Source organism: Mobula birostris, chromosome X, assembly GCF_030028105.1.
Source record: "Mobula birostris isolate sMobBir1 chromosome X, sMobBir1.hap1, whole genome shotgun sequence".
Lineage (NCBI taxonomy): Eukaryota > Metazoa > Chordata > Chondrichthyes > Myliobatiformes > Myliobatidae > Mobula > Mobula birostris.
The window spans coordinates 51,252,007-51,268,621 of NC_092402.1; the positions used below are offsets into that span (position 1 = coordinate 51,252,007).

Below are 16,615 nucleotides of genomic sequence, written 5' to 3' on the forward strand. Positions count from 1 at the left end.
TGTGAGTAGAAGCCCAGAGCCATCAAATGCTGTCATACATTAACCCTTTCATTCCTGGAATCATTTTTGTGAATCTCCTCTGAACCCTCTCCAATCCCAGCACACCGTTTCTTAGATAAGAGGTCCAAAACTGCTCATGATACTTCCAAGTACAGTCTGACCAATGCCTTATACAGCTTCAGCAGCACATCCTTGCTTTTGTGTTCTAGTCCTCTCAAAATGAATGCTAACATTGCATTTGCCTTCCTCACCGACTCAACCTGCAAGATAACCTTTAAGGAATCCTGCACAAGGACCCTCAAGTCCTTTTGCACCTTTGATCTTTGAATTCCTTCCCCATTTAGAAAATAGTATACGCTTTTGATCCTTCTACCAAAGTGCATGACCATACACTGCCCTACACTATATTCCATCTGCCAGTTCTTTGCCCATTCTCCCAATCTGTCTACCACCTGCCCCTCCACCTATCTTAGTATTGTCCACAAACTTGAATACAAACCATCAATTCCGTCACCCAAATAATTGACAGATAACGTGAAAAGAAGCGGTCCCAATACCGACCCTGCAGAAAGGTTCAAGGACACTGTTATAGAATGGTTCCCTCACCATTCAGATGGACTCTTCACCTCACACAATCAAAGTTGAAAGTACATTTTATTATCAAAGTACATATATGTCACCATATACAACCCTGAGGTTTATTTTCTTGTGAGAATTCTCAATATATCTGCAGAATAATAACCATAACAGAATCAATGAAAGACTGCCCAACTAAGGCTTTCACAAATGTACAGAAGACAACAACTTGTGCAAATACAAAATCCAATAATAATAAATAAATAAGCAATGAATATCAAGAACATGAGATGAAGAGTTCTTGAAAGTGAGTCCATTGGTTATGGGAACATTTCAACTATGGGGCAAGTGAAGTTGAGTGATTCAAGAGCCTAATGGTTGAGGGGTAGTAACTGTTTCTTTTTCAATATTTTTATTGATATTATATAAACTGCATGAATACAAATACAAAATTCATAAGGATACAAGTAAATAATATGAATTACATTACATTTAAATCACAGTAATATGATCACAGTATCCCATATTCCAAATCAATCATGTGGAAAAAAAGACTGAATTATGAAATAAAATAAAGTAATTTTATTTTATTAAAAGAAATCTACCCCTAATTTAAAAAAATCTACCCCCAGTAACTGTTTCTGAACCTGGTGACGTAGGACCTGAGGCTCCTGTACCCTCTTCCTGATGACAGCAGCGAGAAGCAAACATGAACTGGATACTGGGGGTCCCTGATGATGGAAACATAGAAACATAGAAAACCTACAGCACAGTACAGGCCCTTCGGCCCACAAAGCTGTGCCGAACATGTCCTTACCCTATAACTACCTAGGCTTAGCCATAGCCCTCTATTTGTCTAAGCTCTATATGCTTATCCAGGAGTCTCATAAAAGACCCTATCATTTCCACCTTCACCACCGCCGCCGGTAGCCCATTCCACACACTCACCACTCTCTGCGTTAAAAAAAAACTTACCCCTGCCATCTCCTCTGTACCTACTCCCAAGCACCTTAAATCTATGCCCTCTCGTGCTAGCCATTTCAGCTCTGGGAAAAAGCCTCTGACTGTCCACATGATCAATGCGTCTCATTATCTTCTACACCTCTATCAGGTCACCTCTCATCCTCTGTCGCTCCAAGGAGAAAAGGCCAAGTTCACTCAACCTATTCTCATAAGGCATGCTCCCCAATCCAGGCAACATGCTTGTAAGTCTCCTCTGCACCCTTTCTATGGTTTCCACATCCTTCCTGTAGTGAGGTGACCAGAACTGAGCACAGTACTCCAAGTGGGGTCTGACCAGGGTCCTAAATAGCTGCAACATTACCTCTCAGCTCTGAAACTCAATCCCACGATTGATGAAGGCCAATACACCGTGTGCCTTCTTAACCACTAGAGTCAACCTGTGCAGCAGCTTTGAGTGTCCTATGGACTCGGACCCCAAGATCCCCTCTGATCCTCCACACTGCCAAGAGTCTTACCATTAATACTATATTCTGCCATCATATTTGACCTACCAAAATAAACCATCTCACACTTATCTGGATTGAACTCCACTTGCCACTTCTCAGCCCAGTTTTGCATCCTATCAATGTCCCACTGTAACCTCTGACAGCCCTCCACACTATCCACAACACCCCCAACCTTTGTGTCATCAGCAAATTTACTAACCCATCCCTCCACTTCCTCATCCAGGTCATTTATAAAAATCACGAACAGAAGGAGTCCCAGAACAGATCCCTGAGGCACATCACTGGTCACCGATCTCCATACAGAATATGACCCACCTACAACCACCCTTTGCCTTCTGTGGCAAGCCAATTCTGGATCCACAAAGCAATGTCCCCTTGGATCCCATGCCTCCTTACTTTCTCAATAAGCCTTGCATGGGGTACCTTATCAAATGCCTCGCTGAAATCCATATACACTACATCTACTGCTCTTCCTTCATCAATGTGTTTAGTCACATCCTCAAAAAATTCAATCAGGCTCAGTAGGCATGACCTGCCTTTCATGAAGCCATTCTGACTATGATGGATGTTGCTTTCCAGTGACAGTGTTTCATGTAGATGTTCTCAATGGTGGGGAAAGGTTTTTCTGTGACAGACCTGGCCGTATCCACTACGTTTTGTAGGATTTTCTGTTCAAGGGCATCGATGTTTCCATTCCAGGCTGTGATGTAGCCAGTCAATATACCCTCCATTACACATCTATAGAAGTTTGTCAAAATTTTAGATGTCATGCCTAATCTCTACAAACTCCCTAGGAAGTAGAGGTGCTGCTGTGCTTTCTTCGTAATTGCGCTTACATGCTGTGCCCAGGACAGGTCCTCCAAAATACTAATATTGAGGAATTTGCTGACCCTCACCACCTCTGATCCTCCGATGAGGACTAGCTCATCGCCCTCTGGTTTCCTCCTCCTGAAGTCAATAATCAGCTCCTCGGTCTTGCTGGCATTGAGTGAGAGGTTGTTGTTATGACACCACTCAGCCAGATTTTCAATCTCACTTGTATATGCTGATTCATCACCAGCTTTGATTCAGCCTGCAAAAGTGGTGTCGTCAGCGAACGTGAATATGGCACTGGTGCTGTACTTAGACACACAGTCATAAGTGGGTAGAGAAGGAGACTAAGCACACAGCCTTGTGGTGCACCTGTGCTGATGGAGATCGTGGAGATGTTGTTGCTAATCCAAACTGACTGGGATCTGCAAGTGAGGAATTCAAAGATCCAATGGCACAATGAAGTCTTGAGGCCAAGATCCTGAAGCTTATGGATTAGTTTTGAGGAGATGATGGTATTGAATGCTGAGCTGTAATTGGTAAAGAGCATCCTGATATATGCATCTTTGCTGTCCGGATGTTCCAGGGTTGAGTGAAGAACCAGTGAGATGGCATCTGCTGTGGACCTGTTGCTCTCAGGTAAGAGCCAATATGTTTAATCACGAACTTCTGAAAACACTTCATCACAGTGGATGTAAGTGCTACCGGGTAACAGTCATCGAGGAAGGTCACCCACGCTGTTCTTGTACACCAGTACAAATGAAGACTGTTTGAAGTAGTGGGCACCACAAACTGCTAGAGGAAGAGTTTAAAGATCTCAGTGAAAACACAAGCTAGTTAATCAGGTACTATACATATCTTTAGTACTTGGCCAGGTACCCTATCTGGTCTGGATGCTTTTTGTGGGTTCACCCTCCTGGAGGATGCTCACACATTGGCTTCTGAGACTGAAATCATAGAATCATTGGGGGATGTGGGAGTTCATGATGATTCCTCCATGTTCTGATAGCTAAAGCGTGCATAGAAGACATTGAGCTCATCTGGAAGCTAAGCTCTGTTGTCACCTCTGTCACTTGATTCCTCTTTGTAAGAGGTGATAGCATTGAAGCCCTGCCATAACTGTGAGCATTCTTCATTGATTCAAGTTTAGTCTGGAATTGCCACTTGCCTGTGACATGACTTTCTGGAGATCATACCTGGACCTCTTGTAACCTTCTTGGTCATCAGTTTGAATGCCTCTGCTCTGGCTCTCATTATGACCTTCAAACTTATTGTCTGCCTGCACTGCACTTTCTCTTACAATTTATCTGTAACTGTGACACTTTATTCTGCATCCTGCTATTGTTTTACCTTGTTCTACCTCAGTGCACTGTATAATGATTTGATCTATATGAACAGTGTGTGAGACAAGCTTTTCACAAGCAAGAGAAAATCTGCAGATGTTGAAAATCCAAGCAACACACACAAAATGCTGGAAGAACTCAGCAGGCCAGGCAGCATCTATGGAAAAGAGTACAGTCAACGTTTTGGGTCGAGACCATTCATTAGGACAGCTTTTCACCGTATCTCAGGGCATGTGACAACATGGTCAAAACCAACTTTGGATGACTAGAACCACGCTGCGACCAGAGGGCGCTGCAGCCAGAAGACGCCGTGCGGGTAGAGACCACCTTGACTGGTTTGGCAAAAGTGCATTGTGGAGATTATAGTTCTGTGAACCCAGAGCGTATACTGGGAACGGGGGCGGAGACCCAATATGGAACTACAGCTCCCGACGTACTCAGCGGCGCCGCCTTGCAGGAATACCGGTAGTGGGCCTGGAGTGAGCGGTGTCTGGAGGAAGGAAAGGTAGGTGGAAAGGGAGGAAAATGGGGGGCGGGGTGGAGAGCGGAGTGAGAAGGAGTGACGGGGAGGTAGGGAAGGACGTAGAGGGATGGAATGGCGGGGAGAAAATCGAGGGCTGCGGGAGAGGTAGGAAGGGAGCGAGATGGGGATGGGGAGGGGGAGGGGTGAATGAAAAGGAGGAAGGCGAGTGGCTGAGGAGGAAGGAAAGGTAGGAAAGAAAAGGAAGGAGGGAAGGAAGGGAGCCAATAGGGGAGAGAGGTTACGAGGGGTGGTGGATGTGAGGGTGGGGGAGAGAGCGAGAGTGTGAAAATGATGGGGAAGGGATATGAGTGTGAAAGGGGAGGGAGGGGAGGAAGCGGGAGAATGGGGCAAGGGAAAGGGAGAGGAGGAGATTGACAATCGGATCAGAATTTACTGTCAGACACACCACGTTGCTTGCTCCCAGAAAGCTGATAGTGCAAACTGCAGTAGGTGAAAGGAAATACAGCAATAAATGCAGTAACGAGCATAAAAACCGTGGAACGGTGCAAATCTGCAGTGGTGAAGTGTCAATTCAGTGTTGAAGAAAGTGGGAGTCCCAAAGTGATGGGTTGTGAGAGAGGTTATCGGTTCACCAGTAAAATGGAATCGAATCAGACTTATCATCACTGACTTGTTCATGAACTTTGGTAGTAGAAATAAATGTGTGGACTATTTTCTAAACAGGAAGAAATTCCAGGAATCTGAGGTGCAAAGGGACTCGGCAGTCCTTGTGCAGAACACCCTGAAGATTAACTTGCAGGTTGAGTCGGTAATGAGGAAAGCAAATGCCATGTTAGCATTTATTTCAAAAAGTCTAGAATACAAGAGCTTGATGCTGAGGCTTTATGAGGCCTCACCTTGAGTATTGTGAAGAGTTTTGGACCCCTCATCTTAGAAAAGACATGCTGGCATTGGAGAGGGTTCAGAGGAGGTTCACAAGGATGATTCCAGGAATGAAAGGGTTATCATATGAGGAACATTTGATGGTTTTGGGTCTGTACTCACTGGAATTCAGAAGGATGAGGGGGGATCTCATTGAAACCTTTCGAATGTTGAAAGGCATAAGACAGAGTAGGTGTGGAAAGGATGTTTCCTATAGTGGGAGAGTCTAGGACAAGAGGGCACAGCCTCAGGATAGAGGGGTGTCCTTTCAAAACAGAGATGGGGAGAAATTTCTTTAGCCAAGGGGTGGTGAATTTGTTGCCACATGCAGCTGTGGAGGCCAGGTCATTGAGTGTATTTAAGGCAGAGATTGACAGGTTCTTGATTGGACATGGCATCAAAGGTCACAGGGAGAAGGCTGGGAACTGGGATTGTGGAGGAGGAAAAAAAATTCAGCCATGGCTGAATAGTGGAGCGGACTCGATGGGTCAGATGGCCTAATTCTACTCCTATGTCTTATGGACTTATATGTAGTGAAATTTGTTGTTTTGTATCAGTGGTACAGTGTGAAGACATAAAATTACTAAAACTTACAAAAATAGTGCAAGAAAAAGTAATGACTAATGTTTGTGGACTGTTCAGATGTCTGATGATGGAGGGGAAGAAACACTGAGTGTGGTTCCTCAGGCTTCTGTACCTCCTGTCTGATGGTAGTGACGAGAAGAGAGCATATATCAGATGGTGAGGTCCTTAGTGGTGGATCCTGCCTTTTGAGGCAGCGCCTCTTGTAGATATCCTCGATGTTGGGGAGGTTTGTGCCTGTGATGGATGTGGCTGAGTTTACAACCATCTGTAGTCTCTTGTGATCCTCGCACTGGAGCCTCCACACCAGGTGGTGATGCACCCAGTCAGAATGGTCTCCACCGTAAGAATCTTTGGTAACCTACCAATTTTCATCAAATTCCTGATGAAGTTTAACCACTGTTTGTGCCTTTTGTTTGTAATTGCACCAAAATGTTGGGCCCAGGATAGATCCTCAGAGATGTTGACACACAGGAACTTGAAGCTGCTCACCCCTTCCACTGCTGATCCCTCAACAAGGACTGATGTGTGTTCCCTCGACTTCCCCTTATTGATATCCACAATCAGTTCCTTGGTCTTACTGACATTGAGTTCAAGGTTGTTGCTGTGACACCACTCAACCAGCTGATCTGTCTCACTCCTGTACGCCCCCTCGTCACCATCTGAAATTCTGCCAACCATAGTTGTGTCATCAGTGAATTTATAGATGGTGTTTGATCTGTGCCTAGCCACACATTATGGGTGTAGAGAGAGTAGAGCAGTGGGCTAAGCACACATCCTTGAGGTGCACCAGTGTTGATTGTTAGCAAGGAGATGTTATTTTCAATCTGCACAGACTGTGGCTTCCTGGTGAGGAAGTTAAAGATCCAATTGCAACAACAGCAGCAAAAACAAGTCCCTTTCCTCCCTTCCACCCTCCCTCCTTCACATACAGACACACAGTCTCCAACTCCAGGACAGGCTTTTGAACCTCCAGACTCCAGGCTTTGAATTCTGGAGCTTTTGGGCTTTGATCTTCGGTATCGACCCCCAGACCAGCCAAACTCTGGACGTGCCGACTGACTGGCCCTCGCGCCTCCTCATGCTTCCTGCTTGCACGGACATCGATCTGGGACATCCCGTCTGTGTCACCGTCCTTTGAGCACGGAGCTGAGGCTTGGACTCCAGAAGTACTTTGTCCCCCACGTCTATATTGCTGGACTTCCAGTGTGGAATCCGTCCACGTCCCTGACCCCCCTCTCAGTTTCCACTGACTGCAGCTCACCGGAAGATCTCTGCACCTCTCAAAACACTTCATCACAGTAGATGTGAGTGCGACTGGGCAATGGTCATTGAGGCAGCTCACCCTGCTCTGCTTGGGCACTGGCGTGATTGATACTCTTTTGAAGCAGATGGGTACGTCTGAGTGCAGCAGTGGAGATGTTCTGACATCACTGTTGTCTGACAGTCGTGGGAGAGGAGCTGTCGTTGAATCTGCTTGTTGGAGGAGGGGGGACAGAAGGAAGGAGCAGGGAGGGTGGTGGAAGTGCAATGGTGAGGGTTGTGCTGGGCAATGCATGGAGGGAGGTGAAGGAATGGAGAAGGTGAGGCAGGGGGTCGAGGAAAGGATAGGGGAGAGGGTTAGAGTACGAGGGCGGGGGGATCATATGAAAGAGGAGAGGCGGGGGGTTCCGGTGGTGTCATTGTCCAGAATGGCATCTTAAATTGATAGCTGCTGTGGAAAAACGCATATTTTGCCCTGTTTAATCCATCAAATCTAAGATCTTTCAAAAATATCTGAATTGATAAGGGGGGCCAAGAATGGGGAAGAAGAATGGAGATTTAAAAAAAGCACCACTGCAGAGCCTGTGGATGAGAGAGGTGCAACGCGTGGCTCTCCTACCCAAATGCATGCTAGCAAGGCTGACAATGGGCCTCGTTCAGGTGAAGTGGCAAATATGATGAAGATTCTGGAAGAGATAAGGGAAGTCCAAAAAGATATAAAACAACAACTCAATGATATAAAGTCAGAGCTCGCCAATGTCAATCAGGAAATAGCGATGGCAGAGACTCGAATTGAGAAGGTGGAAGACCGCGTGCAAAACGTGGAACAGATACTAAGTAAGACAATAAAAATATTAAATCAACAAAAAAAGTAAACTGCTTGACCAGGAGGGAAGATCGCGATGGAAAATATCAGGACATACAATGTTCCCGAAGGAGCGGAGGGTTTATCTATGATGGAGTTTGTAGGAAAGTTGCTGCCGGACGCGCTAGAGATTCCCTCCACTATGGAGCTTGAAACTGAGAGGGCGCATCGTGCGCTCATCCTGAGGCCTACTGGAGACAGAGGAGATAAGCCACGCTCAGTAGTAATTAGATTCCTTCGATACAATACCAAGGCGGAGATTCTACAAAGGGCCTGGGGTAAGAAGAGGGTGTTTTTGGATGGGAAATTAATATATTTTGATCAAGATTACCCCCCGGCGGTCCTGCAGAAACATAAAGAATACTCTGCAGTAAAGCGAATATTAAAGCAAGGAAAGATTAGATTCCAAACTCCGTACCCTGATAAACTGCGGGTGTTTTATGAAGATGGTATGCAACTGTATCAGACAGTGGAAGAAGCAACTACAGACATGAGGAACAGAGGGCTGCCCGTCAGCGTGATCAAACTGAGGGAAAGCCTGGCTGAGCAGTTATCCCGATCTGCTTGGGAAATAGTAAGAAAACCGAGAAAGCAGGGGACGGGAGGAGGGCGAGAGAATATCAGGAAGAGACAGAGTTTTCCGAAGACAGCCCTCAACCCCTCCAGAAGAGCCATAAGGTTTGGCTAACTTTAAAAGTGTTGATAAGATAAACAGAAGCAAAAATAGACAGTACTATACCTATTTCAAGAAATACTTAATATAATGTGGATTTTATATTACTCAATTTTTTTTATTCGTTCATTCACTCCTTTTTCCCTACCTAAATGAGAATACAGGTTTCACCCGCCACTCGAAGGTAGAGCATTCCTATGCAATGGTTCGTAAGCTGGAATGTCGTAAAGTGATGAAGCAATTATATAATTTATATGGAGAAAATTTTGTGAGCGTTTGCAGACCCAAAAATAACCTACCAAATCATGTCAAATAACACATAAAACCTAAAATAACAGTAACATATAGTAAAAGCAGGAATGATATGATAAATACACAGCCTATATAAAGTAGAAATACTTTTCCACAGTCATTGCCTGAACTGTTCTCCGTAGTGAAAATCTCACGCAAGCGCCGTTGGCAGAAAATCTCACGAAAGCACTGTCGGCAAAAACACGGCGCAAACGCCATCAGCAGAGAATCTCATGCAAGCGCCATCAGCAGAGAATCTCATGCAAGTGCTGTTGGCAAAAATACGGCACAAGCGCTCTATGGTAACCTTTAAGCTATAAAGCTGCCAATTCATACCAAATAACACGTAAAAATACAGAGCCGGTATAAAGTAGAAATAATGTATGTACAGTGTAGTATCACTTACTGGAATTGGGAAGGCAGCGCAGAGCACACTGATGATGGTGTGTTAGGCTGAGTCGTCAGACTATGGGTGGTGCAGCGGTCCCCACCCTCCGGGTAGCGAACCGATACCGATCCACGAAGCATGCAGCGGTAGCAGGGAGGTACACAGCACATCTTTAAGAAAAAAGCCAAAATAAACATGCTAATTAATTAGGTGCTGCCCAGCACGTAATTGTTGGCCCAGATCAGTGCAGATTTTTTCTTAAAGATGAGCTGTGTGTCTCCCGGCTACTGCTGCATTCTCTGCGAATCGGTGTCTGTCCGCGGCCTGGGTGTTGGGGTGGTGGGACACTGGGGTGCCATCTTGTCTGTTTCCATTAGAGCAGGCAGCTCATCTTCTCCTATGACTGCCTGCCTCGATGTCGAAGGTCGATGTTCATTGTCTGCTGTGGCTGATGTGGAAGGCTTGCTTGACTGCTGAGCCTTGCGTATTTTTCTATCATACAGTTCTTTGTAAGGACTCAAACCATCCTACAAATATCCCCTAAACCTACGTACCCTTTCAAAATTAATGTCGTACTTTATCATTACTCATTCGGTTTTGATTGTTATCCTTTCCTCTTCCAATTGCATCAGCTCTTCATCTATCAGCTCCTGGTCATGAGATGCCAAAACCTCTTCACATCATCTTCGTCAACTTCCACAAGCCAAACTTACTTTGTCCTTGCTTCGTTCACCACGATCAAAACGCTTAATTATGTCTAGTTTTACGCTAAGTGTAACATCTTTACGAGCTCTTTCAGGCTTTTCCGATACCTTAGAACTCATCTTGCAAACGGCTGCTCACAGGCACGTGTTTAAGCAATGCCAGCGAGAATGCCATTCCGAATCCGGGGGAGAGCGGCTGCTCGGGGTGTGCGCTGCCTTTTATCGCGCACTGATTTTTTTCATGCGCTGCTTTTTTCGCGCACTGCTTTTTTCGTAACAGTGAAAACACCTTCTGTTAGCGAAAACAGGTAACTAATGTAGGTCTTTCGTAACAGTGAGGTTTTGTAAAGCGAACATTCGAAAAGCGGGGGACACCTGTGTATATATATGGGAGGAATACCCAGGGAAATCTTTTCTGTGTAATGGACATAGACTTGTTCACTTATTTTTATGGGTACTGTAATGGGAGCCCCCAACTCACAGGGAGGAGGGGCTATCCCCCACGGCTAGACGTTTCCTCTAGCTTAACCCAGGGTCATCTAGTAGAGACCTCAGCCTTGGAATCACACCTTCGTTGCCTTTTTTATTATTCGCATTTCTTGGTTCTTTTTTGTTCAGGGAGTAGATCGATTAAGTCTTACTCCGCTAATTTCAATGATATATTGACAGATAAATACACATGGCTAAGGACAAAGTAAAATTCATTTCTTTTAATGTCAATGGGCTGTTAAATCCAATCAAACACAGTAAAATTCTATCAAAAATGAAAAAGGAACAAGCCCATGTAGTATATTTACAGGAAACTCACTGAAGTGATAATGAGCATGGAAAACTAAAGAGAATGGGTTTCACTAATTTGTTTTTCTCCTCATATAAATCAGGACATAGAAGAGGAGTTGCTATTCTTATCTCAAGCAAGCTAAGTTTTGAAAAAATTATTTGAAATGGGAGATAAGGAGGGCAGATATATTCTGGTAAAGGGAATATAGATGGAAATTCAGTTACTCTATTGGATATATATGCACCCCCAGGAAGTGATATTAGTTTCTTTCAGAAAATTACTAATATTATGGTAACGGAAACTGAAGGTCTCTTGATATGTGTGGAGACTTAAATGTACAATTACAACCAAAGTTAGACTCTTCCAATAGAAAAACCTATGAAACAACATCCTTACACAAGAGAGTTAATACACTTTTTGAGGATGTTGGTTTAATTGATATATGGAGGGACTTTTCCCCCGACAGAAGGGATTATACATTATTCTGCCCCCCATTCTGTATATACAAGAATAGACTATTTCACAACATTTGGAAAAGATGGAGACAAAATAAACACCTGTGGAATTGGGACAATAGATGTAAGTGACCATGCACCTATATATTTATCTGTTGATTTTGACCTACAACCAAAGAATACTATTTGGAAACTAAATTCAAGTCTACTCAATGATCCCTACTTTAAGGAACAAATTAAAAAAGAAATTGGTCTTTACTTAGAACTTAATGGTAATGGAGAGGTTTCACCTCCCATTCTATAGGATACTCTGAAGGCTGTCTTAAGAGGGAAAATTATAGTGATATCTTCACATAAGAAAAAAATAAGGAATAAAACATTATTGGAATTACAAAATAGGCTGAAGGAACTAGAAAAAAACACAAATTGAATTTGGCACAGGATACATTAGAGGAAATTTTAAAAATTAGGGATGAAATTAATAGTTTGGCTATGCAAGAAATCAGGAAAAATTTAATGTTTCTGAAACAGAGACATTATGAAAGTGGATCTAAGTCTATGAAAATACTGGCATGGAAACTGAAGAAAAAGATAGCAAAAAATACAATTCATAGAATTAGGGATCCAAGAACAAAAATGATAAAAAATAAACTAAGAGAAATTCGAGAAGCTTTTGAAGTGTTTTACAAAACTCTATATTCCAAAGTTCCAGGGGGAAGCACAACCCAAATTGACACTTTCCTGAATTCTCTAGCATTACCTACTTTAAGCGAAGAACAAAATAGAACGATGACTGCTGACATAACTGAAGTTGAACTAAAAGCTGCAATTAGTAGGCTTAAATTAAGCAAGTCACCAGGTTCAGATGGGTATACGGCAGAGTGGTACAAAGAATTTAAAAATGAGTTAATTCCTGTCTTACTCCCCACACTGAACTGGGCTCTAAAAAAGACACAAATGCCACCCAGCTGGAAGGAAGCGATAATCTCAGCTATACCGAAAGAAAGCAAGGATAAAGTGGAATGTGGGTCATTTAGACCAATATCCGTTCTTAATGTAGATTATAGATTATTTACCTCCATCATGGCCAAACAATTAGAAGAGTTTCTACCCATACTGGTACTTAAGGATCAGACAGGTTCTATACAACAACGTCAAACACAAGACAATATACGAAGGGCACTTCACATTATGAATCATATACAAAAAAAATAAAATTGAAGCAATAGTGATAAGCGTGGACGCTGAAAAGGCATTTGATTTGGTTAATTGGAATTTTCTTTACAGAGTTTTACATAGATTTGGTTTCCATGACACAATTATTAAAACTATACAGGCACTATATGATAACCCTACTGCTAGGATTAAAATCAATGGATATTTATCTCATAGTTTTACCCTAGAAAGGGGCACGAGACAGGGTTGTGCATGGTCACCGCTACTCTTCGCATTATATCTGGAACCATTAGCTCAATACATCAGACAAAATGAAGATATCAGGGGAATTACCATTAAAGGGACAGAGCATAAATTGACCTGTTACGCGGATGACATTTTGATCTATCTGGAGCAACCAACATACTCTTTACCTAAATTGATGCAATCCTTTGAACAATATGGTCAAGTATCAGGATACAAAATCAAAATAGATAAAACCCAATTACTTTCATATAACTATAGCCCACCAAGAGAAATTGAAAGTAAATATTCCTGGGCATGGCAAACAGTCTTTCAAATATATGGACATGGCAAACAGAGTCTTTCCAATATTTGGGCATCATTATGCCAAAAGATTTGTCAAAATTATCAGAATGCAATTATCAGCATATATATTTTTTAAAAAATTAAGGAAGATATAACAAGATGGAACCTAATTCCTTTTTTTAGTTTCAGTTCAAGGATTGAATCTATTAAAATGAACATATTGCCCAGACTATTATATCTCTTTCAGACCCTACCAATAGAGATTAATCAGAATCAATTCAATGAATGGAACAAAATGTTATCAAGATATATTTGGCAAGGTAAAAGGCCTAGAGTCCGTCTCAAAACTTTGCAATTAGCCAAGGAAAAGGGGGGACGGGGCCTACCATCTCTTAGAGATTATTATGAGATTATATGAGATTATATGGCCCTTGTGGCTACGGGGATCAGGAGGTATGGAGAGAAGGCTGGGGCGGGGTTCTGAGTTGGATGATCAGCCATGATCATAATAAATGGCGGTGCAGGTTCAAAGGGCCAAATGGCCTACTCCTGCACCTATTTTCTATGTTTCTATTATTTTGCAGCACAGTTGAGAGCTGTGATATGTTGGTGCAACCCATCATATGACACTCAATGGAAAAACATTGAGGAGGGGATACTTTCCAACCCCATACAGGCAATTTTGGCTGATAGCAACCTACGAAGGTACATAAGTACTATTGTTAATCCATGGGTGAAATGGACTCTTAAAATATGGAAAACTATTATAAAAGAATATAAACTAGAGGGAGATATTGCAATTCTTAAATGGTGTGCATATGACTCAGATTTTACGCCAAATAAATTGGATGCTAGATTTAAAGACTGGACAGCTAAAGGAACAACAGTTCTTTGCAATATAATGAAAGAAGGAACACTGTTCAGTTTTGAAATGCTTAAAGAGAAACACTTATTAGGAAAACAAGACTTTTATCAGTATCTACAGATGCGACAGTATGTTAATAGGAGGGTTAAAAATGTAACTAAGGCAAGTACATGTCTGATAGAGCTATTTAGAAAAGCATGTAATTCAGACAACGGTAGTAGAATCATTTCAAACGTGTATAAGGGTTTGTCAAATCTTAAAACACACTCAACTTCATACGTTAAGACAAAATGGGAGAAGGAAGGAGGGATAATAATATCTGAGGAAGACTGGACAATAATATGGGGTTATCAATGGAAGTGTACCAGTTCACAGAAATGGAGGGAGTTTGGATGGAAAAACTTGATGAGATATTTTATTCCACCCTCTCAGAAATCTCATTATGACCCATAATCCCATTATCCCTGTTTGCTGGAGAAATTGTGGAAATCAAAATGCAAACCATTATCATATTTTCTGGAATTGCCCCGTTATCAAAGACTATTGGGGTGGGATACACAATACCCTACAAGACATTTTTAAATGTGAAATACCCTTAAAAAGTAAGACCATATATTTTGGTTGAAAAGAGATAAATATTTAATGAATATACTGCTGGTGGCTGGTAAAAAGATTATTACCAGGAAATGGTTATCACAGGAGAGCCCAACTTTAAACGCATGAATGGAAATTATAATGGACATTTACAAAATGGAGAAGATAACAGCATCTGTTAATCATAAGTTGGAACAATTTGATTCATACCGGGAAAAATGGTTCAACTACATTACACCTCATAGGCCTGATTTTATTCTCACAAATCAATGGATATGTTGTAAAAAAAAATCACTCCCTACTTTGTACATAGTTTTCTCCTTTTGCTTGTTCTTTCTTTCCTCTCCTTTCTAAAAGTGTATAACTCAGATAAATATTATGTGGAGATTTGTGGCAAATATGATATATATGTACAGTATCTGAAATACATCTTATGGAAATGTTTGTTTGATGATGAAATTCAATAAAAAATAAATTACAAAAAAAAAGAAAGAGGAGAGGCCCGAAAGGTCTCTCTCCCCCCCCCTTTCCGTTCAGCCCTCTTCCCTCCACTCTCCCCTATCCTGCCTGCCCTGCTATACCCTTATTCATGGACACATCTCCCGTCCCGCGTACTCTTCACCCCCTCTTCCCTCCCGCCTCCGCTGTGCCCTGCTGTTCACTCCCTGGGCTGACTCACTCTCCTGTACTACAGATGGTGGGAGAGACGCAGGAGCGGAAGAGGTCTCCGGATCGAGCCCCGTCCAAGGAGCGGGAGAAGAAGCGCTCACGTTCCCGGGACCGTGACAGGAAACGGTCGACCTCCAAGGAGCGCAAACGGCACCGGTCACGGGAGAGGAAGCGTTCTCGCTCCAAGAGCGGCGAGCGGGAGGCGGACCGGTGAGGGGAGGGGCGCTAAGGAAGGAGTGCTTTGCGGCGGGATGTGCTGTGAGGAGGGAGCAATGTGGGAGTGGTGGCGAGAGAGACTTTCAGGGTGTGTGCAAGCTGCTGACTGTTTTGCATTGCTGACTTGCTCAGGTGGGCCAGTCCAGTCACGATGGATCGAGTGGCCTGTGGCAACCTTGTGATTGCGTCAGCCTCACTCTCTGATGTTCCCACAGGGAGCGACACCATGGCAAGGACAAGGAGCGGGACCGGGACCGGTCCAAGAAGGAAAGAGAACGGGATGGACACCGTAAGGCCAGGAAGCGGTCAAGGTGAGTGGCAGAGGTGTCTCCATTACCCCACCCATCTGTCACCCTCCACTTTGGGAGGGGCATAGGGGAGGGTGGGGGTCACAGAGATTGGGAGTGATGTAGGGAAGGAGGGAAGGTAACAGGGACAGGGAGGGGTGTATGGGATCACGGATGGGGAGAGGTGTCACAGAGATGGAGTAGTGCAGGGAAGGTACTGGGAGCACACCATGTAAGGGAGGGAGAATGTCATATAGTATTGTAAAAAAGTCTTTAGCACACATATAAAGCTAGGTACACAGTACTGTATTTGTCAACGTGGAGCAGAGAGCGAGTTTCTAGATCAGCGGGAGCAAAGGACATTGGGGAATGGCGAGAGGGGGGTGAGGGGTGACACGGGTGCAGACACACCCAGGCATGAGACACCAGGCATTGTCACTTGATTCCAAACATTTGGTTTATTGATCATTACAGAATGTCTCTCTGGTGTTTCTCACTCCCTCCCCTCTCCCTTTCCCTTTTCTCAAGCATGATTTTTCCCCTTCCCACTCTCAGTCCTCAATAGAGACCCGTATTAAAATCAGGTTTATCATCACTCACATATGTCATGAAATTTATTTTTATTTTTGCAGCAGCTGTACAGTGTAATACATAAAATTACTACAATAGTGTGGC

General features: G+C 43.3%; 1 protein-coding gene across 3 annotated transcripts in view; it reads left to right on the top strand.

Annotated features, from left to right (window-relative positions):
- LOC140191772 (probable ATP-dependent RNA helicase DDX23) overlaps positions 1 to 16,615 on the top strand; it is a 126,172-nt gene that overhangs the window by 86,432 nt on the left and 23,125 nt on the right. The window contains exons 1-3 of one of the 3 annotated variants that reach the window (XM_072249498.1): positions 4,634 to 4,703; positions 15,463 to 15,647; positions 15,869 to 15,964. In XM_072249498.1, coding sequence (XP_072105599.1) covers positions 15,463 to 15,647; positions 15,869 to 15,964 — 281 coding nt within the window. In that variant the 5' untranslated portion in view covers positions 4,634 to 4,703. Of the gene's footprint in view, positions 1 to 4,633; positions 4,704 to 4,900; positions 4,909 to 15,462; positions 15,648 to 15,868; positions 15,965 to 16,615 lie in introns of those variants that run through there. The other 2 variants (XM_072249499.1, XM_072249500.1) reach the window with 2 other exon arrangements.